The sequence below is a fragment of the Protopterus annectens genome, chromosome 8.part0 (genome assembly GCF_019279795.1).
Source record: "Protopterus annectens isolate FY-2018-M chromosome 8.part0, PAN1.0, whole genome shotgun sequence".
In the NCBI taxonomy this organism is placed as follows: domain Eukaryota; kingdom Metazoa; phylum Chordata; order Ceratodontiformes; family Protopteridae; genus Protopterus; species Protopterus annectens.
In genome coordinates, this window is record NC_056741.1 from 733,019,743 (window position 1) to 733,045,161 (window position 25,419).

General features: G+C 39.4%; 1 protein-coding gene across 1 annotated transcript in view; it reads right to left on the bottom strand.

The window, feature by feature from the left end:
• GPKOW (G-patch domain and KOW motifs) overlaps positions 1-24,570 on the bottom strand; it is a 743,201-nt gene extending 718,631 nt beyond the window's left edge. Inside the window, exon 1 of the mRNA XM_044080190.1 lies at positions 24,346-24,570. Coding sequence (XP_043936125.1) covers positions 24,346-24,563 — 218 coding nt within the window. The 5' untranslated portion in view covers positions 24,564-24,570. The remainder of the gene's footprint in view (positions 1-24,345) is intronic.
• Between the last annotated feature and the right edge of the window lie 849 nt (positions 24,571-25,419).

Below are 25,419 nucleotides of genomic sequence, written 5' to 3' on the forward strand. Positions count from 1 at the left end.
TTTTCTTTTTACTAGTAAACCTTTGGGTGTGGAATCAAGGTAACGTTTAACTAAAGTAGGCAACAACAGCCTGCGTTAGATATCACTTTGTTGCCTGCCTTGCTATACTGTCCTGAGGTTAAAACATTACAAGCACCTATTTAGGAAGGTATATTTGTTAACCTTTTTCACAGGGAAGTCGCTGTAGTGAGATACGCTGCTTGTGCAGTAACACTCTGAGGAGTTCACTTGTTTCCCTTTAAGTTCTAGCTCTAACTCTTGGTGGCCACGGTGAAACTTACGGGCAGATACCTAGGGGGAGATAAGATATACATGCAATCTTTAGCATAACAGAATCCACATACATCAAATTAAAGTATTTGCAGTTCAGAGCCAAATAAGCAATGGAATTCTTATAGTTCTAGCAGTAGTTTCTAGCTCAAACCCTCATAGTTCAGTTGTATGTTTAGTTAAACAGCAGGTAAAGATATGCAGTTGTTAATTACATTTGCGTTTTCCAAACAACTTACTGATCTAGCGTGGCAGTACACCGACCGAGATTAGTCGATCGGTGTGCTTACCATGTTCCCAGTAACTATAATATGGCACAGAGTACGACTGAGATTTGGCGTTTTTAATCAACGCTCAATTTACACAGTTTACTAGGTGCAAGATGAGTTTGGCGCTAAAAATAAAGTCAACGCACTAATGTAAAAGCTAGGCTGGTTTAACACTATAACAAACAGTATATTTCAGGTAACAGTGTAACACAGTCCGTTGATAACAAAACACACTCTAATATAGTGACACCTTAAGTGTAATAATACTAATTTAGGTTCAGTAGCAGTGTCGGTTAGGTTATTCATGTTGACTCTGCTGAGGATATTTTGAACACAGTTCATCAAATCAGTAGACTAAGTGAAATCCCTTACAGTAGTCAGTAGATAAGCTAACAGTTAAATTAGTACATAGCCATTTGTAACATCGTTACATACCTCAGGGCAGGAGCAGGCGGGTAGTTGGAAGATTACTCTCACACTAGTGTCCTTTGGAATTGTGGCGGAAACTAGCAGGGAGTTTTAAAAACTTCCCTACGTCACAGGAGAGAGGGAGGGATTACACACCTACACCGCTCACCGATACACCGTTCTACAGGAGCTTTCTATGTTACAGAGGTCTTTACTTAGAGGTATTTTCTTTTTACTAGTAAACCTTTGGGTGTGGAATCAAGGTAACGTTTAACTAAAGTAGGCAACAACAGCCTGCGTTAGATATCACTTTGTTGCCTGCCTTGCTATACTGTCCTGAGGTTAAAACATTACAAGCACCTATTTAGGAAGGTATATTTGTTAACCTTTTTCACAGGGAAGTCGCTGTAGTGAGATACGCTGCTTGTGCAGTAACACTCTGAGGAGTTCACTTGTTTCCCTTTAAGTTCTAGCTCTAACTCTTGGTGGCCACGCGGTGGAAACTTACGGGGCAGATACCTAGGGGGAGATAAGATATACATGCAATCTTTAGCATAACAGAATCCACATACATCAAATTAAAGTATTTGCAGTTCAGAGCCAAATAAGCAATGGAATTCTTATAGTTCTAGCAGTAGTTTCTAGCTCAAACCCTCATAGTTCAGTTGTATGTTTAGTTAAACAGCAGGTAAAGATATGCAGTTGTTAATTACATTTGCGTTTTCCAAACAACTTACTGATCTAGCGTGGCAGTACACCGACCGAGATTAGTCGATCGGTGTGCTTACCATGTTCCCAGTAACTATAATATGGCACAGAGTACGCCGACTGAGATTTGGCGTTTTTAATCAACGTTCAATTTACACAGTTTACTAGGTGCGCAAGATGAGTTTGGCGCTAAAAATAAAGTCAACGCACTAATGTAAAAGCTAGGCTGGTTTAACACTATAACAAACAGTATATTTCAGGTAACAGTGTAACACAGTCCGTTGATAACAAAACACACTCTAATATAGTGACACCTTAAGTGTAATAATACTAATTTAGGTTCGTAGCAGTGTCGGTTAGGTTATTCATGTTGACTCTGCTGAGGATATTTTGAACACAGTTCATCAAATCAGTAGACTAAGTGAAATCCCTTACAGTAGTCAGTAGATAAGCTAACAGTTAAATTAGTACATAGCCATTTGTAACATCGTTACATACCTCAGGGCAGGAGCAGGCGGGTAGTTGGAAGATTACTCTCACACTAGTGTCCTTTGGAATTGTGGCGGAAACTAGCAGGAGTTTTAAAAACTTCCCTACGTCACAGGAGAGAGGGAGGATTACACACCTACACCGCTCACCGATACACCGTTCTACAGGAGCTTTCTATGTTACAGAGGTCTTTACTTAGAGGTATTTTCTTTTTACTAGTAAACCTTTGGGTGTGGAATCAAGGTAACGTTTAACTAAAGTAGGCAACAACAGCCTGCGTTAGATATCACTTTGTTGCCTGCCTTGCTATACTGTCCTGAGGTTAAAACATTACAAGCACCTATTTAGGAAGGTATATTTGTTAACCTTTTTCACAGGGAAGTCGCTGTAGTGAGATACGCTGCTTGTGCAGTAACACTCTGAGGAGTTCACTTGTTTCCCTTTAAGTTCTAGCTCTAACTCTTGGTGGCCACGCGGTGGAAACTTACGGGGCAGATACCTAGGGGGAGATAAGATATACATGCAATCTTTAGCATAACAGAATCCACATACATCAAATTAAAGTATTTGCAGTTCAGAGCCAAATAAGCAATGGAATTCTTATAGTTCTAGCAGTAGTTTCTAGCTCAAACCCTCATAGTTCAGTTGTATGTTTAGTTAAACAGCAGGTAAAGATATGCAGTTGTTAATTACATTTGCGTTTTCCAAACAACTTACTGATCTAGCGTGGCAGTACACCGACCGAGATTAGTCGATCGGTGTGCTTACCATGTTCCCAGTAACTATAATATGGCACAGAGTACGCCGACTGAGATTTGGCGTTTTTAATCAACATTCAATTTACACAGTTTACTAGGTGCGCAAGATGAGTTTGGCGCTAAAAATAAAGTCAACGCACTAATGTAAAAGCTAGGCTGGTTTAACACTATAACAAACAGTATATTTCAGGTAACAGTGTAACACAGTCCGTTGATAACAAAACACACTCTAATATAGTGACACCTTAAGTGTAATAATACTAATTTAGGTTCGTAGCAGTGTCGGTTAGGTTATTCATGTTGACTCTGCTGAGGATATTTTGAACACAGTTCATCAAATCAGTAGACTAAGTGAAATCCCTTACAGTAGTCAGTAGATAAGCTAACAGTTAAATTAGTACATAGCCATTTGTAACATCGTTACATACCTCAGGGCAGGAGCAGGCGGGTAGTTGGAAGATTACTCTCACACTAGTGTCCTTTGGAATTGTGGCGGAAACTAGCAGGGAGTTTTAAAACTTCCCTACGTCACAGGAGAGAGGGAGGGATTACACACCTACACCGCTCACCGATACACCGTTCTACAGGAGCTTTCTATGTTACAGAGGTCTTTACTTAGAGGTATTTTCTTTTTACTAGTAAACCTTTGGGTGTGGAATCAAGGTAACGTTTAACTAAAGTAGGCAACAACAGCCTGCGTTAGATATCACTTTGTTGCCTGCCTTGCTATACTGTCCTGAGGTTAAAACATTACAAGCACCTATTTAGGAAGGTATATTTGTTAACCTTTTTCACAGGGAAGTCGCTGTAGTGAGATACGCTGCTTGTGCAGTAACACTCTGAGGAGTTCACTTGTTTCCCTTTAAGTTCTAGCTCTAACTCTTGGTGGCCACGCGGTGGAAACTTACGGGGCAGATACCTTTTTCACAGGGAAGTCGCTGTAGTGAGATACGCTGCTTGTGCAGTAACACTCTGAGGAGTTCACTTGTTTCCCTTTAAGTTCTAGCTCTAACTCTTGGTGGCCACGCGGTGGAAACTTACGGGCAGATACCTTTTCACAGGGAAGTCGCTGTAGTGAGATACGCTGCTTGTGCAGTAATACTCTGAGGAGTTCACTTGTTTCCCTTTAAGTTCTAGCTCTAACTCTTGGTGGCCACGCGGTGGAAACTTACGGGGCAGATACCTTTTTCACAGGGAAGTCGCTGTAGTGAGATACGCTGCTTGTGCAGTAACACTCTGAGGAGTTCACTTGTTTCCCTTTAAGTTCTAGCTCTAACTCTTGGTGGCCACGCGGTGGAAACTTACGGGGCAGATACCTCAGGGCAGGAGCAGGCGGGTAGTTGGAAGATTACTCTCACACTAGTGTCCTTTGTTATTGTCTGCTATATTTTTATAACTAAATGTGTAAATATCTTATGTATAGTATGTTAGCAATCGTTTTGGAGCTTTTCTCCCTGGACCTCTGGTGAAAATGGACAGCTCTGTCTAGTTGGACATTCCCGATAAACAAATGTAAAATAAATAAGCAGCTGTGGTCACCAGTGGCACACTGGAGCAGCTCCCTATCGAATGTGTGAAGGAGCAGGGATAATGGTTCTTTCCCATAAGATAGTAGTGGCTTATTCGCTACAGGTGAGGGAGCAGCAGCTATCTCAAAAGGAAGTGTTTCAGTATCTTAAGAGTTTTGTTCATAATGGATGGTAGAAGAGAACAGGAAATGGAGAAGGATGGATGCAGTGATGACAACACTGCAGAAATTGTCCCAGATTGCAGTGGTGAAGCATTAAATGAGTCTTACAAAAAAGTTCTCTCTTTACCAAATAAACTGCATCCCTGTTCTCACTAATGGTCACAACTGCTGGACTGTGACTTAGAGAAAATAAAAATCAATTGTTGAGGAACTAGGCAATCCCGAGATTGAGTAGAGTCATTGCTTCTTGAGATTAGATCCAACGAGATCACTGTTCAGCTGTATTCAGCTTTATCAGACTAGCCATAGAGTAAAACGCACCCTTTGGCATGTACCTGATCAGGCACTTGCAACAGTGTAACAGACCACAAAGGCTCCGCACAAAAAGAATACAGAAAATAAATAAGTCCTATGTCTATGATGGTGAACCTTTTGGGCTTGGCATGTAAAAAATTCAGAAAATGCCCAACTTGACTCTGCTGGTATGTCACCCCCCACTCAAAAAATAAATAAATAAAAATAAATAAAACAGCATTGCTCTCAATACATCAGGGATAAATCTCAACAAAATCAGGAACAAATCTAGAAATAAGAGACAGTTTTAAACTACTAGTACTATTAATATGAGACACTGAGAAAAAATGAACGTGAATTAATATACATTTTCTGAAGTAAAATAAGTCTATAAATCTAATTATTGTCATTTTAAATGCAAAAAGTCACCAGTTTTACAAGGTATTAAGAGGGACAGTTGAGAGGAATGTAAAACTGTACACACTTAGAAATACAGACTACTTGCCCTTTGCAGAAGTGTAACCATGAAAAGAAAACAATGTCAGCACTGCCCTTTGCAGACTGTATCAAAACAGTATACCAAAATAGTCTGAGGTTAATAACTTCCTTACCTCTGCAGTAGTGTTGTTGAAACTGGCTCCTGACACAAACTAATTCAATGCACTTCACATAAGCAATGAATGCAAAAACAGTTTCTTTGGCAACTCGGGTCACCTTTGACACACGTGTCATCATATCACTCAACCTTCCATCTCCAAAATGAGGAACACCAGCCCTAATAATGTGGAACAAATGGGCAAAATGTGGAATGCATACAAATGTCTTACTAACAACTTCAACTAGGAAGGCCATAGGATGGTTAAAATATATTGGCTTTACTTATAAAGAAGATATTTTAATGAATCATTATGATTCATTTCTATTTACCATGGATTTCACTTAAAAAAATTCCTAACACTGAATGTGTGACAGTCTTTCAATGTGGAACATTGAGGAACAAGAACTTTTTAAGACCCCAAATGAGGTACGTTCCTCATAATGAGGTACACTTGAGAGGTATGCATGTCACAGCTTCACCATCACTGTCCTATGTTGATCACCTGAAAGCCCTCATCTCTGTAATCCATCTCCTACAGACTGCTGCATGGCAACCCATACATTGTCTACAAGGCATCATCTGATCCCAAGTGGACGTGCATCAGAAATACCCATTCTAAGGATCTAAACTCAATTTGCAACAAACAAAACACATTGGACGGACACACGTCTTCCAAAGATCACGCCTTTTCTGGAATAGGTTTTCCATCCATGTGAAGCAAAGCTCACAATTAACCCTATTCAAACATAAAAACCACCAAAAGACTGCTGTTCCAAGTTTAATACAATTCAAAGAACACACACATACTCTAGCGCCTCGGCTGTATAGCCTTCAAGGAGTATAAACTTACAAATATAAGCAACTCAATATGTGTGTATATATTCACACATGAGAATAAAATAATTATCTAATTAAATAATTAATTAATAGATAGCTAAATCAGATGCCTCCAGTTATACTCAGTGTTAAGGCCTACGGAATTAAAATGCCACACTAGACTCTTTATATAACAGCTTATTTTTAAGTACTGTATCACAATATTTTAAGTACATTTGTTCCAGAATGCTAGCCTGCAAACCAGAAGGATCACCTCCATGACATAACTAAGAGGCAGAGAAACTGGACTGTCACAATTAAGGTTTTTAATATATCTCTTTCATATTCCTGCAGTCTAAGTTTAAATGCTCTCTTAGTTTCTCCTACATAAATAAGTCACATGGGCATTTAAGTACGTATATCACTCCTACTGTATTGCAGGTATATTTATCAATAGGTACAAACCTAACACCGTTGATCCTAATAAAAATAAATAAATAAATAAACATTCTAAGCATATACACAACTCAAAAAGCCCCCACAAGGGAAGGTGCCTAAGGTAGCAAGAGTCCTACAGGAGTACTTATTCGGTACCTGAAACTTACTGTGCACTAACATATCTTTTAAATTCTTGCCTCTTTTATAAGATATACAAGGAAAAGGACATAAAATAGTAGAAAACTCACAATGCTGTAACAAATATTTCCAATAATATTTGACCAATTCTATAAGTTTATCACTAAATACTGTGTAAGTAAAAACAAAGTAAAATTTCTGTCTTTGAATAGGCAAACAACCAGGTATCCAAACATAACCTGGACCAATGGATAGGCTATCATTTGGCAACAATGTCCGTAAATTAACAGGGGAAGCCTGTGAATGCCTGAAATGTAGAAATCATAACTGTAATGAGTATTGAAACGTCAGCAATATTTTGGTAAATTTGAGGTAAGCTTGACTAGGCTTAAAATGGCTCTTGGGCAAACAGCCTAGTAACTACCTACAACCTGAAAGTGAGCCTGTTAAGGTGGTATACGTACCCAGTGAGGATACCCTTGGTCTCTCACAGTGGGAGGTGTCCTAGGCACAGCCTACTACACCCCAGAGCAGATTCAGGACATACTGCAAGAGATTTTAATTTCTCAAATGCCCTGTGATTCCCCATGGGTGAGCTGAAAACTAGTGACAGGGACAAAAGTCTGGTCTTCTCTTTTCAGTTTCTACTAATACAATCCTCACCAAAACAAGTGTTTAGAAAATGCATAGATGGCCAGAAAGACAAAATGAAGGAGACATCACAAAGCTCTGTTGCCTCTTGTCTGATACGTTACTGTTTTCCAGTCCATAAGTTTTTATACTCAACTTCTGAGAGAATTGCTTGGCTATAACCACCTGCATTATAAGCTCAAGTTAAATACAAACTTGTAGTTTTAAAAGTACTGTTTTTCATTTTTTCTGTACCTAATTGTGCGTTTCACTGAATAGTGCATGTGCTGTGTTTCTCTCTGCTATAAGAGGGGGTGGTGGTCTTCTCACTTCTTGTTATCTGATATTTAGCTGTTAGCCTAGAGGGATTCCTCTGTACTTTAAGAGCTAGCCACAAAGTTTGAGAAATCATTTATGCTCAACTTCTGAGAGACTTGCTTAGCTATAATCACCTGCATTAGAAGCTGAAGTTAAGTACAAACTTGCAGTTTTAAAAGTACTGTTTTTCATTTTTTTCTGTAACTAATTGTGTTTCAGGGAATAGTGTGTGTACTGTGTCTCTCTGCAGTTTGTTCCCACCCACCCTCCGTGCTCTGGAATTGCCCGCCCCTCCAGTAAGTCTGTATCTGAACACTCAGCTCCTGAGTCCATCCCATTTGCTCACTTAACTGAATACAGTAAGATCATATTCGGAGTCTAGTGTTCACTCTACTTAATACAGAGAGAAGATTTGAGAAGGCCAACCCACTTAGGTTCTTCCTTCCTCTCTCCTTGCACTTCACTAACAAAACTGCACTTTATTCATCTGCTTTTACTGTATTTGTGTTTCCTCCTACTTTATTTTGCTTTTGCCTCTTCTTAAAAGTACTCAATTTTATTTATTCTGCTGCATTTATTACTGCTTGGTAGTAGCCTGATTAAATTGTAACTGTAACTGTTATTCTAAGTCTTTTGGTTTAAGCACTTGGGCTTCATATCGGTTGTTTTACATTAAGGTTTGTGGTCTGCACTGTTGTGGCAGGACAGGTAGCTTACATCCTTCTAAGCTGGGAATTGCTGACTGAAGGCTCAGTGCCTGCTATTCGATAAGTGTATTGGTTCTGGTTTAAGCACTTGGGCTTCAGGCCAGTTATTCTACATTAAGAAGGTTTGTGGTCTGCAATCTTGTGGGAGGAGAGGCTGGATTCTGCCCTTCTGAGCTGGGAATTTCTGGTCACAGGCTTATTGTGCCTGCTTATATGAACTGTTTCTTTCTGAAATTGGTGCACCTTGTTGCTGTAACATAGGACCAGATTCAGGCCTGCTGAATCTAGCTTTGTTTGTATAACTTGAGCACTGATCCAGGCCATCTTTTTTTGGCGAAGGTTCCCCTGCACCCTAGTAGCAGGAGTGTGCAGTTAGAACTTGTCTGACTGAAGACTGCTGGAACAGGGCTCAGTTTTGAGCTTTTTTCTGGTTAATTGGGTAACTTGTTTAAATCAGTTTGTTCATTTTCTATTGTTTTATATATATATATATATATATATATATATATATATATATAAAAAACTGCACTTTATTAATCTGCTTTTACTGTATTTGTGTTTCTTCCTACTTTATTACTAGGGGCATTGACTACAACTCTGAACTGAGATATACATCAACAAGCATCCTTTTCTGTGCATTGAAAGTGTTTTTTTTTATTGTATCTGCCTTATTTTCTGGAAAAAAAAATTATATATACACACACACACATATGTATAGCACACTTGTTTCCCGCCTTTCTAAGCTAGTCCAGTTTTCAGGTTAGTGCTGAATTCAAGGCTGTGTTACAAATCTCAGTGTTTTCCCATACCTTACTTGGATAGAAGGAAGTTTCTCTGTTCATCTGTGAGAGAGGGGAGCTTTGAGCAGCCTATCTGTCCCTGGAGGAGTGGTTTCAGCCCAGAAATTAGTAGTTTATTGGCCATTTTGGGCTAATTTCTATCTCTTTTATTTCCCTGCTATAAAACCCGCATTTGCCCGGTTTTGCACGCCGGGCAGTGCTGGTTAGCTAGGGTATAACTATTCCTGGCTCCACAAAGTCTCCTCTTCAATTTTTCTCTTGGAACTAGACAAATCTTCAACGTAAGCACTCAAGAAATTCATTACTCAGCCCGGCACCTGCTCAAAACTCATAGCAAGCACTTATAAACCCTAGCACTAGACCCCCCCCTATACTGTAAAGAAGGACAAGACTCTCTATTCGACCTTACCAGCCATTCAGTAAAACAGTTCACTTTACCTATCCAGGCATGTCTAAAGGGCAGTTTCAGGTGTACTCTCCAGTCCAACTGGTGAATCTGGGAATTCTGAGGCAAAGTTACAACTGCCTCATGTACACAGACAACCCTCTCCGCCTACCACCAAACACTAATACATGCGAGAAATGCAATTATACAGCCAAACTGGAGGCTAAGCTCTCTCAATCCAAGACTGGATCAAACGGTCAAGAGGAGAAAGGAAATACTGGCATTAAAACACCAGTCTCACATAGACCCATTAAACCAGCACCAGCAAAAAACACACAAATACACGAAAACATACTTGGAGGTTCTAAATAAAAATCTGCAAAAGCAACAGACACCTCCAAAGGAGACATCCACCCCCCAACACAAACCATGAAACACATACTTCACAAAACCAGTGTACCACGTAAACACAGCCCTTAAGGCAAAATAACATACTCAACATACTAGTAATAGGTGACTCTATAGTCAGGCACACTGACGTCCCACTCACTAGGCTAAATAAGGAAAAGGTTACTGTTAGCTGCCTGTCGGGTGCCAGGATCCGCCACATAACACAAGCACTCAGGTCACTCCAGAAAAAGTACAAATATGACTCTGTCATTGTCCATGTTGGTGTGAAAGACATGAGGCTTACCTCCCTGGAATACATAGGTTCATAGGTTGGTACTACGCTATCGGCCCTAGGGCTTATGCAAGCCTAGCCATAACAATTCCCTGGATATTTCTTCCCACAATATTTACCTCTCTGGACCCCTGGTCTAGCAGGGCGACTGACATGATCCCCGGGGTGAATTTCCTATCTCCCATCCAATCATTCAGGTTCCTTTTGAAGACGGCCAAGGAGGCACTCTGCTTGACATGTATGGGCAGTCTATTCCAGAGTATGGGGAGTCTCTGGGTCAGGAACCTATCCCTCCAGCATGTTTTGTTCATTGTGATGAGCGTGTGGCTCTGAGGGATTGGGATTTCTTTAAGTGGAGCATGTCCAGCAGCTCAGGGTTTGACATGGCCTTGTATGTTAAGCAGAGATTGCCTCCGAGTAGACGATATGCCACAGAGTATAGCTGGAGTTTTTTTAGGTGGTCAGCATATGGCATCTGCTTTAGGCCTGTGATTCTTTTAGTGAGGTATTTCTGTGGCCTTTCCAGCTGTTGCAGATGTCTTGTGAGGTACATACCAAACGGGGCATTATACTCTTATAATGGGTCTAATGAAGAGAGACATACCCTAACCAAGAATGATACCACGGTATAAATAAAAAAATATCAATTTCAAAAAATGGCAAAGTTTCTGGTGTCATTCAAAGGGGATCCAGTGTCTGTCCGCCTGGGATGACATGCTCGACAAGCCACACTGCTTCACTAGAGGCAGCTTGCACCTGTCACCCTTAGGCTTTTGAATATTGGCCAAAGCTCTTGCCACCCCCATAGTGCCTTTTTTAGGCAAGGCTCAAAAGACAAACCCACAACCGTAAATAGCACAAGTAACAAAAATCTGAGGGTAATGCTACAATGCCAGAAGTCTTAACCTCAAAATGCACGCACTCGAGGCAGTCCTCAGTATGGAGAAAAATCAATATATGTGCAGTAACAGAAACCTGGTTTAACGGCTCCAGAGAGCACCCCAGCACTACCAGGCTATAACTCATACCATACATTTCAGCCACACAACCAGGACCGAAATACAAAAGGCAGGGGAGTATCCATATTCATCAAGGATACCCACATCTCCAGGTTAGTGGCACAGTACGATGCTTCAGAGATCATCCACGTGAAACTACAACGAGCAAAACTGCAATTCAAATTGTAGCTTGCTACAGATCACCTACCATGTCCCAGGAACCCCATTCCGTGTTTCTGGAAACACTGGGAAACATAAAGGTCCTACCAAACACCCTAATATTGGGTGATTTCAACTACCCAAACATTAGCTGGGAGAACTACTCAGTACTAACTCCCATGCCTAACATTTCCTAGAATTTATAAACTCAAACGCCCTGGATTAACTGGTCAACACTCCCACCAGAGGTGACAACATATTGGACCTGGTCATCACCAACATGGGTGACCGGTGTTCCACACCAGAGGTCAACCCCTCGCTGGTTAGATCTGACCATAAACAAATTACTTTGGATATCCGTATTCCGCCTCCACTCCCGGACAAGGAAACCACCGTGAAAAACTTTTCAAAAGCAAACTTCACGTTACTTAAAACTGAAGTGGAAAGTTTCACGCTCCCCATGCTAAGGGAGAATGCTGAGAAAGCTGCAAAATCCTTTACTAATGCGTTCTATGGGCACCTACAAGAATGCATGGATTGTGCTATCCCAAGCAAAACCAAGACTCAATCCTCCAAGAAAAGGAAACCAGTCTGGTGAACCCCTGCCATAAACAAACTATACAATAGAAGGAGGAAACTAGTACAGAAGAGTAAAATCCCAAGAAGGGAAGACATCCCTGATAAGTATCGGCAAGAAACTACAATACTTTATCGCAAGAAAAATTGCCAAGGACTCCAAAGATAACCACAAGGCATTCTTTAGCTATGTCAAGAATCTAAGTGGCAATGCTCAGATCTGCTTGGAGTTAATGCAGAATGGCACAAAATATACTGAACCAACTGATATTGCCAATATCCTGGCAGACATGTTCAGTGCAAACTTCACCCCCGTCTCACCCCCAAAAGGGCCCATAACCATACCAGAAGAATGTAGTGCCCCAGAAATCACAGACACTCAGGTTAAAACAGCCCTCTCCAAAGCCAAAAATACAGCATCAATGGGACCGGACGGTGTCCCAGGCTGAGTCCTACATGAGCTCAAAGATGAACTAACCCCTCATCTAAACACACTGTTCAAACACAGCCTCTCCATAGGCTACATACCCATAGAGTGGAGCACAGCAACAGTTATTCCATTCCACAAAGGTGGAGCCACAACAGACCCCGGAAACTAATTGCCCTATAAGCCTGACTAGCTTGGTCTGCAAGGCTATGGAGCGCATCATCATGGAACTCATAAACAGAGACACTGGGAACCTCCAAACACTGGACCCTACCCAGTTCGGCTTTGTTTAGGGCAGATCATGCCTCCTAAACCTGGTGGACTTCTTTGAGACTGTTACCAAGACTACAGACAAGGGAAAGGTGGTACACACAGCCTACCTAGACCTCGCAAAGGCCTTCGACACCATTCCCCATTCTGGTATTACAGACAAGCTCACCAGCCTGAACATAAACCCCTATGTCACAACATGGGTTGCCAATTAGCTCACGGACAGAACCAAAATGGTGAGAGTTGCGGGAGCTAGGTCTGACTCTAAACCGGTTACAAGTGGCGTTCCCCAGGGCTCAGTCCTAGGACCCCTACTGTTCGGCATATACTTCTCAGAGGTACAGTCAAGCACAGGAGGACTATGGCTGACCAAGTTTGCAGACGATTGCCAACTAGAGGCTATAATTGACTTTCCGGCTGACACAGACATCCTCCAAAAGGGTCTCACTGAGACGGATACCTGGTGTCAAAATCATAGCCTCAAGCTAAATGCCAAAAAGTGCATAGTCATCCCCTTTGGAAAAAACAAAGTACCCATAAACTACCACATAGATGGTAGTCCCCTAAATACGGAAAACGTAATAAGGGATCTGGGGACCCAAGTAGATAGTAATCTCTCCTTTGATAATCACACTGCCAAAGTGGTTAGAAAATCCTTGTATGTGGCTCACCTAATCACAAAAGGGTTTGCTTCCAGATCAAAAGAAGTCCTTGTGCCCCTCTACTCATCACTCATCAGACACATCATAGAGTACAATGCCCCATTTGAGATGTACCTTACAAGACACTTGCAACAGCTGGAAAGACCACAGAAGTACCTCACCAAGAGGATCACTGGCCTCAAACAGATGCCCTATGCAGCTCGACTGAAGAAACTCCTGCTGTACTCTGTTGCATACCGCCTACTCAGAGGTGATCTCTGCCTGACATACAAGGCCATGTCCAACCCAGAACTGATGGACATGCTCCACCTAAAGAAAACCTTATCCCCTTGAGCCACACGCTCTAGGGATCTAAACCTCACCACAACAATAAATAGGACATGCTGGAGGGATAGATTCCTGTCCCAGAGACTTCCCATGCTTTGGAACAAGATTCCAATCTACATTAGGCAGAGTTCCTCACTAACACTCTTCAACAGAAACCTTGACAAGTGGATGGGAAACAAAGTTTACCCCGGGGATCACTTCAGTGGCTCTGCTGGACAGAGGCACAGGGAACTAATCTAAGGGGGGTGGCAAATGCCAACACATTCTGGCTAGGCTTATAAATGCCTTTGGGCAGATAGCCTAGTGCCTATCTATGAAAGAAAGCTCAAGGACAAGTTGAAGAGTAGTTAGTTGTGCATGAAGGATCTGGGAGGGTGAGAAGTTAAGGTTTTTATACTAGAGTAGATAGGGTAAGAAAAATAAAAGGATCGAAAGTCATTCCACAAAGGACATCATACTGAACTGTCACACAGTCTGGCTGGTCTATCTGCTAGTACCAAGTAATGCAGTCTTTTCCAGAAATATAAATGGACCCAGTGAGATACAAATAGTTAAGAAAAGTGAATAAAGAAGCAAAAGTATAGCACTAGAGTCTCGGATTTCCACCGAAATTAGATTAAAACCTCTAACGATGAAGGAATTATTCATATCATGGAATGTAAATTATTAAAATAAATGTATTAAAACAGTGCTGATTGTGAATCTGGAAGAGGAAAAGAAAAGCATACAGACTACATGGAGGATTTTATGATGCCCAATTCAATGATGATCTCGTTAGCCTATGTCAAAACTCCTGTCAGAATCAGCAACAGGAGTGCAATAAGCGCTGAAAAACAGCAAGACACCTCAAACTCCAATTTTATCTCAAAGACAGCAATGTTTAAATATACAGAATACGTACACAAAATGAAACGAAACACCACCTTAACCTCCAACTATAAGATGGCAACCACCGTCTATGCTATGTTTTGTAAAGCAGCGAGTGAACCACGACTCGAACTACGAAAAATATTTAATAGCAGAATTCACACAAAATAACGAATCCAAAATGCAAGAAGTTAAAGCGCTTTCATCTGCACAAGCAGACTTCATCAGAACAAATAAAACAGTTTGAACACTTACTTTTAAAAACTTTTTGGCACCACAAATTCATAGCTCAGATTTAAAGTGCTAGTGCAACATAACTATGTACCTGATCGTACTGTAATTAATCTCATCACATTTCATTAGATTTTAACAACTAGTATGGACTGTTACACTATAAATACTTTGCTCCAACATATTGGTAATAACCATAATGTTGATAATAAATAACTTATATCATTAAAAACTTTAAAAACCTTCATAACAATATAATTAATAATTAAAACTTAGTGTATTATATATGTTGAGTGAAATATATATACATAGACAGCATTTAAACTACTTCAGTGCATATCACGTACTAATAACTAATCTTGTATGTATTATAACAACAGCAAAAAAGGTTTTATGGATACATATATATCGGAAAATAGACCTAGCTTTAGATGAATATCTTCTGGACAACAGGATCACAGACGAATTATACAATTTTCTTAAGGTGGAGTTTCCCATATTAGCTACAATTGTTGGCATCCCTAAAGTACATAAGGACATCAAAAATCCTCCTTTCCATCCAATTATATCTGGAAGTAAATCAAAGACTTTCCAAATTGGGGTGGTGATAGACAGATGGGTCAAGCCAATCTATGCTAATATATCACATCTTATTAAGGATTCATGGATGTTTTTGGCCCATCTCACACCTGATATTTGGAAAAGAAACCTGACATATATTACTATTGACGTAATTGACTTATTCTCTTGTATCCCTAAACAACAGGGACTGGAAGATTTCTGTAACAGTCTGAGAAAATATTCTCGTATGAGTTGGGACCGTATTAAATTTAATACACAGTCTGAGTAACAGTCTGAGAAAATATTCTCGTATGAGTTGGGACCGTATTAAATTTAATTATGGACATGATGGGTTTAGTTTTGGAAAATAATTGCATCCATTTTGAGGGGGAATATTACAAACAGACCAAGGGCGTGGCCAAGGGGGCCTCGTGTGCCCCCATATTCGCAAACTTGATTATGCTGGAATGGGAAAAAACAACATTTATTTTGTAGTGACTATTACAAATATATATCGTATTATACAAGATTTTTGGACGATATTTTTATACTATGGAACGGGCCAACAGAAATGATTAAAGATTTCATAGAATATCTCAACCATACGAGTGTTTTTTTGAAATTCACATACAAAGTCAGTACAGAGGGCATTGCCTATTTGGATACATATATAAGACATACCAATATGGGGTTTCAATCTGAAATATATAGGAAAGACACTTTTTCTAATGGGTACTTGGAATACTCTAGTAACCAACCCAGGCAAATGTTAAAAAATATTTTTAAAGGATAGTGCATAAGGGTAGCTCGAATGTCATCTAACTTTGAGGTTACGGAAAAAGAAATAAAACACATAACATCTATGTTTGCAAATAGAGGTTATCCTCCATCGTTACTTAACGACATTTCTACCTATGTCATTAAAGAATGGGGTAAAAAATATCTACCCATTTTGGGTACTGAGATGAATAACATTAAGATCCGAAATGACAAGTCAGAGGAATTTGCCTTTAACAGAGTCTGTGTACTGACTTGCACATCTTATGTGAATGAAATAAAAAACATTATTAGTAGACAATGGAACACCTTGATTGTTGACAAAGAAGTTAAAAAAGTAGTCGGAGAAAGACCCGGTTTTGTTTACAAAATTGGTAAGAACATCAAGAGACTTTTAGAAAAAATGACAAATGGCAAGGAAGGTTATAGTTTGAGTAAAACTACTAGGAAGTGTGGATCTTGTAACCAGTGTTCAGTTATAAATGAAACGAAAGGTTGTAGACTGGACGACATCAACAAGACTTTTGTGAAATTTAGAATGGGAAATTGTAACAGCAAAAACATAGTACACCTGGCAAAGTGCATATCATGTTCTGCCTTTTATATAGGCAAGACTGAAAGACAATTTAGGAAACGTATATATGATCATATGTACAAAATTAAGGTCAAAGATACGAAGAATGCATTATACAGACATGTAAGCAAGAGTGGGGATACACGTAGTTTTAAATTTGCCACAATTAATCAAGTTAATATATCCTCTCGAGGGGGTAACTATAAAGCACTTTTATGTAAAAGAGAAAGTGTATGGCAAAGTTTGACAGATGCCACTAGGGAACCAGGTATTAATGATTTTATATCCATAAAACCTTTCTTGCTGTTATCATAATACATACAAGATTAGTTATTAGTACGTGATATGCACTGAAGTAGTTTAAATGCTGTCTCTTTATATATATATATATATTTCACTCAACATATATTACATACTAAGTTTTAATTATTATTTATTATATTGTTATGAAGGTTTTTAAAGTTTTTAAATGATATCAGTTATTATTATCAACATTATGGTTATTACCAATATATTAGAGCAAAGTATTTGTAGTGTAACAGTCCATACTAGTTGGTAAAATCTAATGAAATGTGATGAGATTAATTACAGTATGATCAGGTACATAGTTATGTTGCACTAGCACTTTAAATCTGAGCTATGAATTTGTGGCGACAAAAAGTTTTTAAAAGTAAGTGTTCAAACTGTTTTATTTGTTCTGATGAAGTCTGCTTGTGCAGATGAAAGCGCTTAACTTCTTGCATTTTGGATTTGTTATTTTGTGTGAATTCTGCTATTAAATATTTTCCTAGTTCGAGTCGTGGTTCACTTGCTGCTTTACAAAACATAGTATAGACGGTGGTTGCCGTCATAGTTGGAGGTTAAAATATACAGAATAGAAATGCAACGTAGCAAGCAAGCAGTAGCTTCACCGAACCAACTCCAAAAGTAACTAGAATCTCCATGTTATTATAATGTATCCAGATCTCGATATAGTCAGTTGTGTTTTGCAAGCTACAGATAGTTAACTTGGGGGTGCTGTCTGTGATTAATAGAAAATAAGCAACTATAAAGCTGCATTGGGGCCTACATTAATACGAGAGAATAAGAATGAAAGAAAACAAATAAAGTTCGAAAGTACAAAGAGTAAAAAAAAGAGTAAAACAGAAGCAAAGCAATACACCTTCAGATTTCTTAAAGAAATATTTAAAAGGAAACTACAGAGACACCTTAAAAGTCTTCAAGAATATTTTTAAGCCTTTAATGACCACATGAAGGGAGGCTTATGGGAGGGAGGCCCATAGGTACCCTGTGTGTTCTTCACTGGGAAATAAATAATATTAATGATATTTGTTAACCAGGAAAGTCCACTGGGTCAGAAACCCATTTTCAATGGAGGCTCAGGGAGAAAAGCTCCACAAAAACTTAATACAGAGTACACAAATTTAACAAAAAATGGCATTTCACAGAAGTAGAAGTAGTATATTACAAAAAAATGCAGAGAAATATTACAGTATAACTCAAAGTACACCAGTGCAAACAAATGCACATCAATGTGCAAGACAGAAATTTAGTTGCCATCCAGTATTGAATGATTTATGATATTTCATATAGATGGGAGTGACAGATCCGTTTAAGGTGGAGGTGGGATTACATCAAGGATCAGCTCTGAGTCCTTTCTTATTTGCAGTGGTGATGGACAGGTTGACAGATGAGATCAGACAGGAGGCCCCGTGGACTATGATGTTTGCAGATGACATTGTGATCTGTAGTGAGAGTAGGAATCAGGTTGAGGAGACTCTGGAGAGGTGGAGATATGCTCTAGAGAGCAGAGGAATGAGGGTCAGCAGGGCTAAGACAGAATATATCTGTGTAAATGAGAGGGAGGGTAGAGGAATGGTGAGGATGCAGGGAGTAGAGTTGGTAAAGGTGGGCGAGTTTAAGTACTTGGGATCAACAGTTCAGAGTAATGGTGAATGTGGAAGAGAGGTGAAGAAGAGAGTACAGGCAGAGTGGAATGGGTGGAGAAGAGTGTCAGGAGTGATTTGTGACAGACGGGTATCAGTAAGAGTGAAAGGGAAGGTCTACAAGAGTGTAGTGAGACCAGCTATGTTATATGGGTTGGAGACAGTGGCATTGACAAAAAGGCAGGAGTCAGAGCTGGATGTGGCAGAGTTAAAGATGTTAAGATTTGCAATCGGTTTGACTAGGATGGATAGGATTAGGAATCAGTATATTAGAGGGTCAGCTCATGTTGGACAGTTTAGAGACAAAGCAAGAGAGACGAGATTGCGTTGGTTTGGACATGTGCTGAGGAGGGATGATGGGTATATTGGGAAAAAGATGCTAAGGATGGAGCTGCCAGGTAAGAGGAATAGAGGAAGGCCTAAGATAAGGTTTAGGGACGTGGTGAGAGAGGACATGCAGGTGGTTGGTGTGACACAGCAAGATGCAGAGGATAGGAAGAAATGGAAAGAGATGATCCGCTGTGGCGACCCCTAACGGGAAAAGCCGAAAGAGAATGATGATGAAGGAACAGGTTTAAGGTGGCTTACTTGTTTTGCTGAGGCAAGAGGGGTTATTGAGGTAATTTTTTTTTAATGCTGATTTAAAGGTTTTTAAACAGTCAACTTGAGCTATGTGGGATGGTAAGGTATTCCATAGTTTAGCAATGCTATGGGAGTATAGACTTTGTCCATCTCTTTGGTTGGGTTTGTTTACATTTAAAAGCTGTTTGCTGGAGGATTTCAGAGTTTGGGATGGAATACAAGTTTGCAGGATGGAGTGTAGGGCCGGTCAGGTGTTGGGCTTAAAAATTAGTTTGTGGGCTAGAGTCAATTGGGTATAACTGAGGTAGTGGGAAAATTTGAGTCAGTTCAATTCTGAAATTGCTTGGCAATGGTGCGAGCGGTTAGGCTTTCCTGAAGCAAATTTAGCTATTTTATAATAGCAGGATTGCAGTTTACTGCAAAGAGATGAGTGAGGATTAGTAAAAATAGCACTTCCATATAGGAGGGAAGGGATAAGTAAGGTACTGGATAATTTTGTTATGGTGTGGTTGTCTAGGCAGGGTTTGTGACAGTAACGTTTGCTTAGTTTGAAGTGAGTTTTCTTTATTGTGTTGAGAATACATGGCTCAAAGACGGGTTTATTGTCAACTGTTACGCCTAATAATTTTTCCATCTTCACGATTTTCATTTCTGTATTATCTTGTGAAAAGATTTTGAAATCTATATCTGGTGGTTTTGTAGAGAAAAGTAAAAGTTTGTTTTTGGGGGTTTAACAATAGTGGATTATCTGACCAGGCTTCTATGGTTGTGAATGCATTTTGTGCAACTGTAAGGAGGTTTGAAAATTATTGGAGGCTGATATGATGGTAGAATCATTGGTGTACTGGATGAGTCTACCTTGTTGGGAAGCTTTGTGAAGATAGTCGATGGACGTGTTAAAAGAGTAGGGGCCCTAGAATGAATCCTTGTGGGACACCTATATTGTTTGTCTGGCATTTGGATTGTTCATTATGCCATCTGACTGTTCCCTATTGTTTAGAGGGGAACCAAGTAAGAGAACTGGGGGAGTATCCTCGCTTTGCTAGTTGGTTTAGCACTTTGGTTTGTGAAACTGTGTCGAAAGCCTTTGATACATCCAGTAAGATTACTGCCGTAGGGTGACCAGCATCAATGGCTTTGTTTACAGTATCAGTGAAAGACAGAAGGGCTGTAACAGTGCTGTGAGCAGAACGGAAACCATGTTGAGTAAGGGCAAGGAGGTAATTTTCTGAGAGGTATTTAAGTAGTTGAGTCTGTACACATTTTCCTAAGATGTGTGATAATGTAGATAGTATAGAGATAGACCAATAGTTACAGAGGTCGTGTGAATTTCCACCTTTATGTAATGGAGATATTTATTCCACAACTGGGGGACATAAAATTCTCAGATGGAGTAATTTATAAAAGAGTGCTAACTGGATATGCAATCGCATTTGCTGCAAGTTGTAAATACTCGCCAGGTAGATTATCAGCGAAAAGAGAGCAGGGGTTTTAGTTTGGTTAGGAGTTTGAGCATAAGAGAGGTGGGTACTGGTTGAATAGTAAAGGAAAGAGTTGTGTGAGCATTGCTACAAGAGTCTGAGGAAGGGAGGCTGGTGTGGTCATGCAGATGACTACTTGTGTCCTGGTAATTTAAGTTTATATTGCTGATGAGTCTTTGATTAGTTTTTGAATGATAGTAATAAAATGAGTGTTGAAGTTATGGGCGATCTGTTGTGGGTTCTTATCAGGTAAGGGAGATGGGTTTTGTAAGGTGCCAGGATTATACAGTGGAGACAGACTTCCAGAACTTCTTTGGGTTGTTATTTAGGGTGGATAGTTTAAAGGAAAAGTAGTGTTTATTTTGTCTTGTATGACTAGTTTCTAGGCTTTATTCAAAGTTGCTTGTAGTTAATTTTGTTTTGTTGTGTTTTAAAAATTAACAATTTTTATTGTTGTGTTTTGTTTGCCATTGTTTCCATGCTCGGTCTCTATAAAGGAGATTTTGTTTGGTCTATTTTGTTAGCCAAGGGGCATGGTTAAGTTTTGTTCATTTAGTTCGTATAATGGCTAGGTTATTAAGAGTTTCCAGAAAGTGTCTGTTAAAGTAATTTACGGCATCATCTAAGGGAAGAGTTGCTAGTGAGACCCAGTTTTGTGCTTTCCATATGTTTATGGATGTGTTCTGGTCACAGTGGGTGAGATTCCTAGACATTTTGCAGGAGTGCGTTTTGGTTATTTGGATGCGAGTTCTATGGGTACATGCTGTGAGATGGTCACTTAGTATGTTAGGTAGGGTGCCTGAGTTTGAATAATTATGAGGGTGGGGCAGTAGCATCCAATCTAAGGTAGACTCTGAAAGTGTGGATAAACAATGGGCAGGAGTTGTAATAAGCGGCGTGAAGCTATGCAGATTTATATATTGACTGGAGAGTTGTAAGTTAGGTTTTGCCAATTAATGTTGGTATATCCTAGGATAATGGCTTCTTGCGAGATATTGTGGTTTATCCAGGATAAGAAATCTTAAAGAATGGGAATATTATGTCCTGGGGGAATGTAAAGTACAGCAACACTTAGAAGTTTATCATTGTTAATATGAAGGGATCAAGTAAAAATTCAGTGTTACCAAAGGAAGGGACTGGTTGGGGGTAGGTTGCAAATGTTAGGGAGTTTTGATAAATTAATGCTACGCTCCCACCTTTTTGTGAAGTCTGTCACAGCAAATGATGTTATACTCTGGTGGAAGAATTTCAGTGTCAGCAATGTGTGGTTTTAGCCATGTCTCAGTTACTGCTACGATGTCTGGGTAGGGAGTAGACAGCCAGGTATGAACTTCAGTAATTTTGTTAAAATAATGCATGCATTTATTGTTATTAGATGAAGATGTTGATTTTTTGGAGCCAAGGTTGGTATTGGAGGGTTATTTGGACCAGGATTGTGATGAACATCTCCACACTGTGTTAAGGTGAGGAGGTGGTGAATAAAAGTATATGGTTGGTGGCTTTTTAAAGGGGTTTAGGGAAATGTAAAAGAAATAATTTGAGTTTGATGCTGGTAGGGGGTACTTTTAATTTGGCTGCATTTAGGGTGAGGTATACAAATCAAGAGGGTGATACATTTGAGTAACTAACTGTGTTATCATATAATGGTAAGGTTTGGGTGGAGGATGCTGGTGGTGATGTATATAAGGTGGTATGTGAGTAACTAACTGTGTTATCATATAATGGTAATGTTTGGGTGGAGGATGCTGGTGGTGATGTATATAAGGTGGTATGTGTGGAAGTAGTTTGGATTAGTAGGACAAGAAAATCAGTGTGGATAATAAAGAAAAGTAATAATGTTAGGTTGTGGACAATATTGGTAGTGGAACTCATCATGAACAGAGAATAGGGTTAGCTAGGTAGGAGAAGAGAGAATGGGTGGGGGCTTAGGAGAGTTAACTTTCTGTGATTTTACTGGAGTGGGAAATAATGGGAGTGGTTAGAGGAAGTATAAATGTAATGGAGGTGGGTGGGAATGGGGGTAGGGGAGGGGACTGAGCCTGGAGTGAAGCAGAGAGTGAACTAAGCGGGTTGCGCTGGTCTTCAGACTACCGTAAAAACAGAAAATTGTTTTTTTTTTTTTTTTAAGTTTCTATTTCCAATAAGTAGAGTTTATTACAGGTATGAATATCTGCTTATAACAACATACAATGTCTGTAACTACTGTTTTTGGGCAAATAGTATGTACATGCGGCTAGAAAGGCTAGTTGCTTTAAATGTATTTCATACAGCAGCTTGCAAGACTTGAGGCAGGATAATAATTTTGTGGTCTTCTATGTGGCAGGGTATAAATGATGTAATTCACTGACTTGGAGAGGGTTGCCTGAACAGTGGCTAGAAAGGCCAGTTGCTTTAAATGTATTTCTTACAGCAGGTTGCAAGACTTTTAGCAGGATCATGATTTTGGGGTCTTCTATGTGGCAGGGTATAAATGATGTAATTCTTTGACTTGGAGAGGGTCGCCCAAACAGCGGCTAGAAAGGCCGGTTGCATTAAATGCATTTCCTGACATAAGTCTTGCAACCTGCTGTAAGAAATCCATTTAAAGCAACCGGCCTTTCTAGGCGCTGTTTGGACGACCCTCTCCAAGTAAAAGAATTACATCATTTATACCCTGCCACATAGAAGACCGCAAAATCACGATCCTGTCATAAGTCTTGCAATCTGCTGTAAGATAGTGATTTTGTGGTCTTCTATGTGGCAAGGTATAAGTGGGATCATGGTGCTAAGAGAAACGCTTTGCTCACTGAAAATGTACAGATTTAAAGATCCACATTATATCCACATTACACTTCATCAAAATAACAGGACTTTTACTTTGCTTCTTCAGCAATAAAGCACATGAGCTGTTGCATTAGTGAGACCATATCACCTATCTTATGTGCCAAAACTAATGTCTTCACCCCAAATCGTGTTAGTTCAGCTAATGTACAGGCTGGTGATTGAGGATCACATTATTACACCTCATTAAAACAACACACCGTAGAAAGCTTACTTTTCAGCAATCAAATATTACTTTTTCAAGTGTTTAGCGTGACTCTGAAAAGGGCTAACTTAAGCCTGGGAAGGACCTTTTTATCTTGATCTTTACTTACTATTTTACAAGATACTTTTTTTTACAAGACTATCAAAATGGTTCAATCCTTCTGATGTATGCTTTCTGTTCATGTTATGCTTTTACTGTTTACGTATCAACAGTAAACAGCACATTTACAGAACTGCAAATCGAGGCAAACATCATTAAGCATTTACTTAAACACAGAAGCCAAAACAAAACTTTTGGTTTCTTTAAACGCTCCACACTCAGTAGCAACTTAAATTGTTCTGAAGGGAAAATAACCCGCACAAGCGTGTACATGACAAACTGACTAACAGGAGCATCTGCATGCAAAAAAGTACACCTGAAAAAAATAGTAACAAGAACTCCGAAAGGAGAAAAGTATACCCCCTTCTTCATTTTACCAGCTTACCTTTGTAACTCTTTCCCCTCTACTGCTGTCACATAATCTTTCCGAGTGGTTTCCTCGCTTCCACTCCCTGACCCTTCTAATTTCGCTGTTGCGGGGATTTTAAGTCGGTTGACAGTTTTGCTGAAGCTGAAAGACAAAGGTTTTTTCGTTTCGATGTTTCCGATACCAGCACTATCCTTAACCCCTTGATATGCCATTTCTGCAACTAAATGAGTCATAAAGTTCCTATGAAACACTTGTATTATGGACGCTGTAGTTGCCCACTGATAAAGTACACGCCAAAAAGACAACTATAATACTACAACTCCCAGGAAACAAAGCAGTCTTCTGATCGCAGAATTCTGTCGTCACTGACAAAAGAAGTTTATACAGTCTTCATAGTATTAGTATCTCTGAATTGATTTTTTTTTCTTAAATTGTAGATTTACTGTTCTTTTTTAAGTCAAAAATTCTTATTGCGGTTCATCTTCATCTCTCACCATCATTTATCTTAGGTAGTGTTAATCATTGGAAAGGTTCCAAGAACCGTTTAAGTTACACAGTTCGGTGTGTCACTCTTTGCAGACATATTCAGACATCTGTCTTTACTTGTCATTACTGTAGTCGTTAAAATAATCGCCTTTCCTTTAGTGGAAAACCGCCTCTAGACTATAAAATATACAGTATATTTAATTAAAATGCATAATTTGTGATAAAACGAGTTTCCAGAGAATTAAGCTAAATTAAAGTACAAAGACAGTGAAATAAAAAAATCTAAGCAAGTTACAATGATCATAAAATGTTCAAATCACACTAACTGTAGATACGCCATAGTCCAAACTTCAGGGAGGACTTCAAGCCACTAACTTTACAGGTGGAATTTTTGTTTAGACTACCTTAAACGTTTTATTTATTTATTTGACATTTGTTAACCGGGTTAGTCCAACTGGGCTAGTAGCCCATTTTCAGTGGAGACTCGAGGAGAAAAGCTCCAATAGAGACATTTACATTACAAGTATTTCTAGCATATACAGAGTTTCAATACAGACTAAATTACAGTAGTAGTTACATGCCCAATAGAGAAATAGTATACAT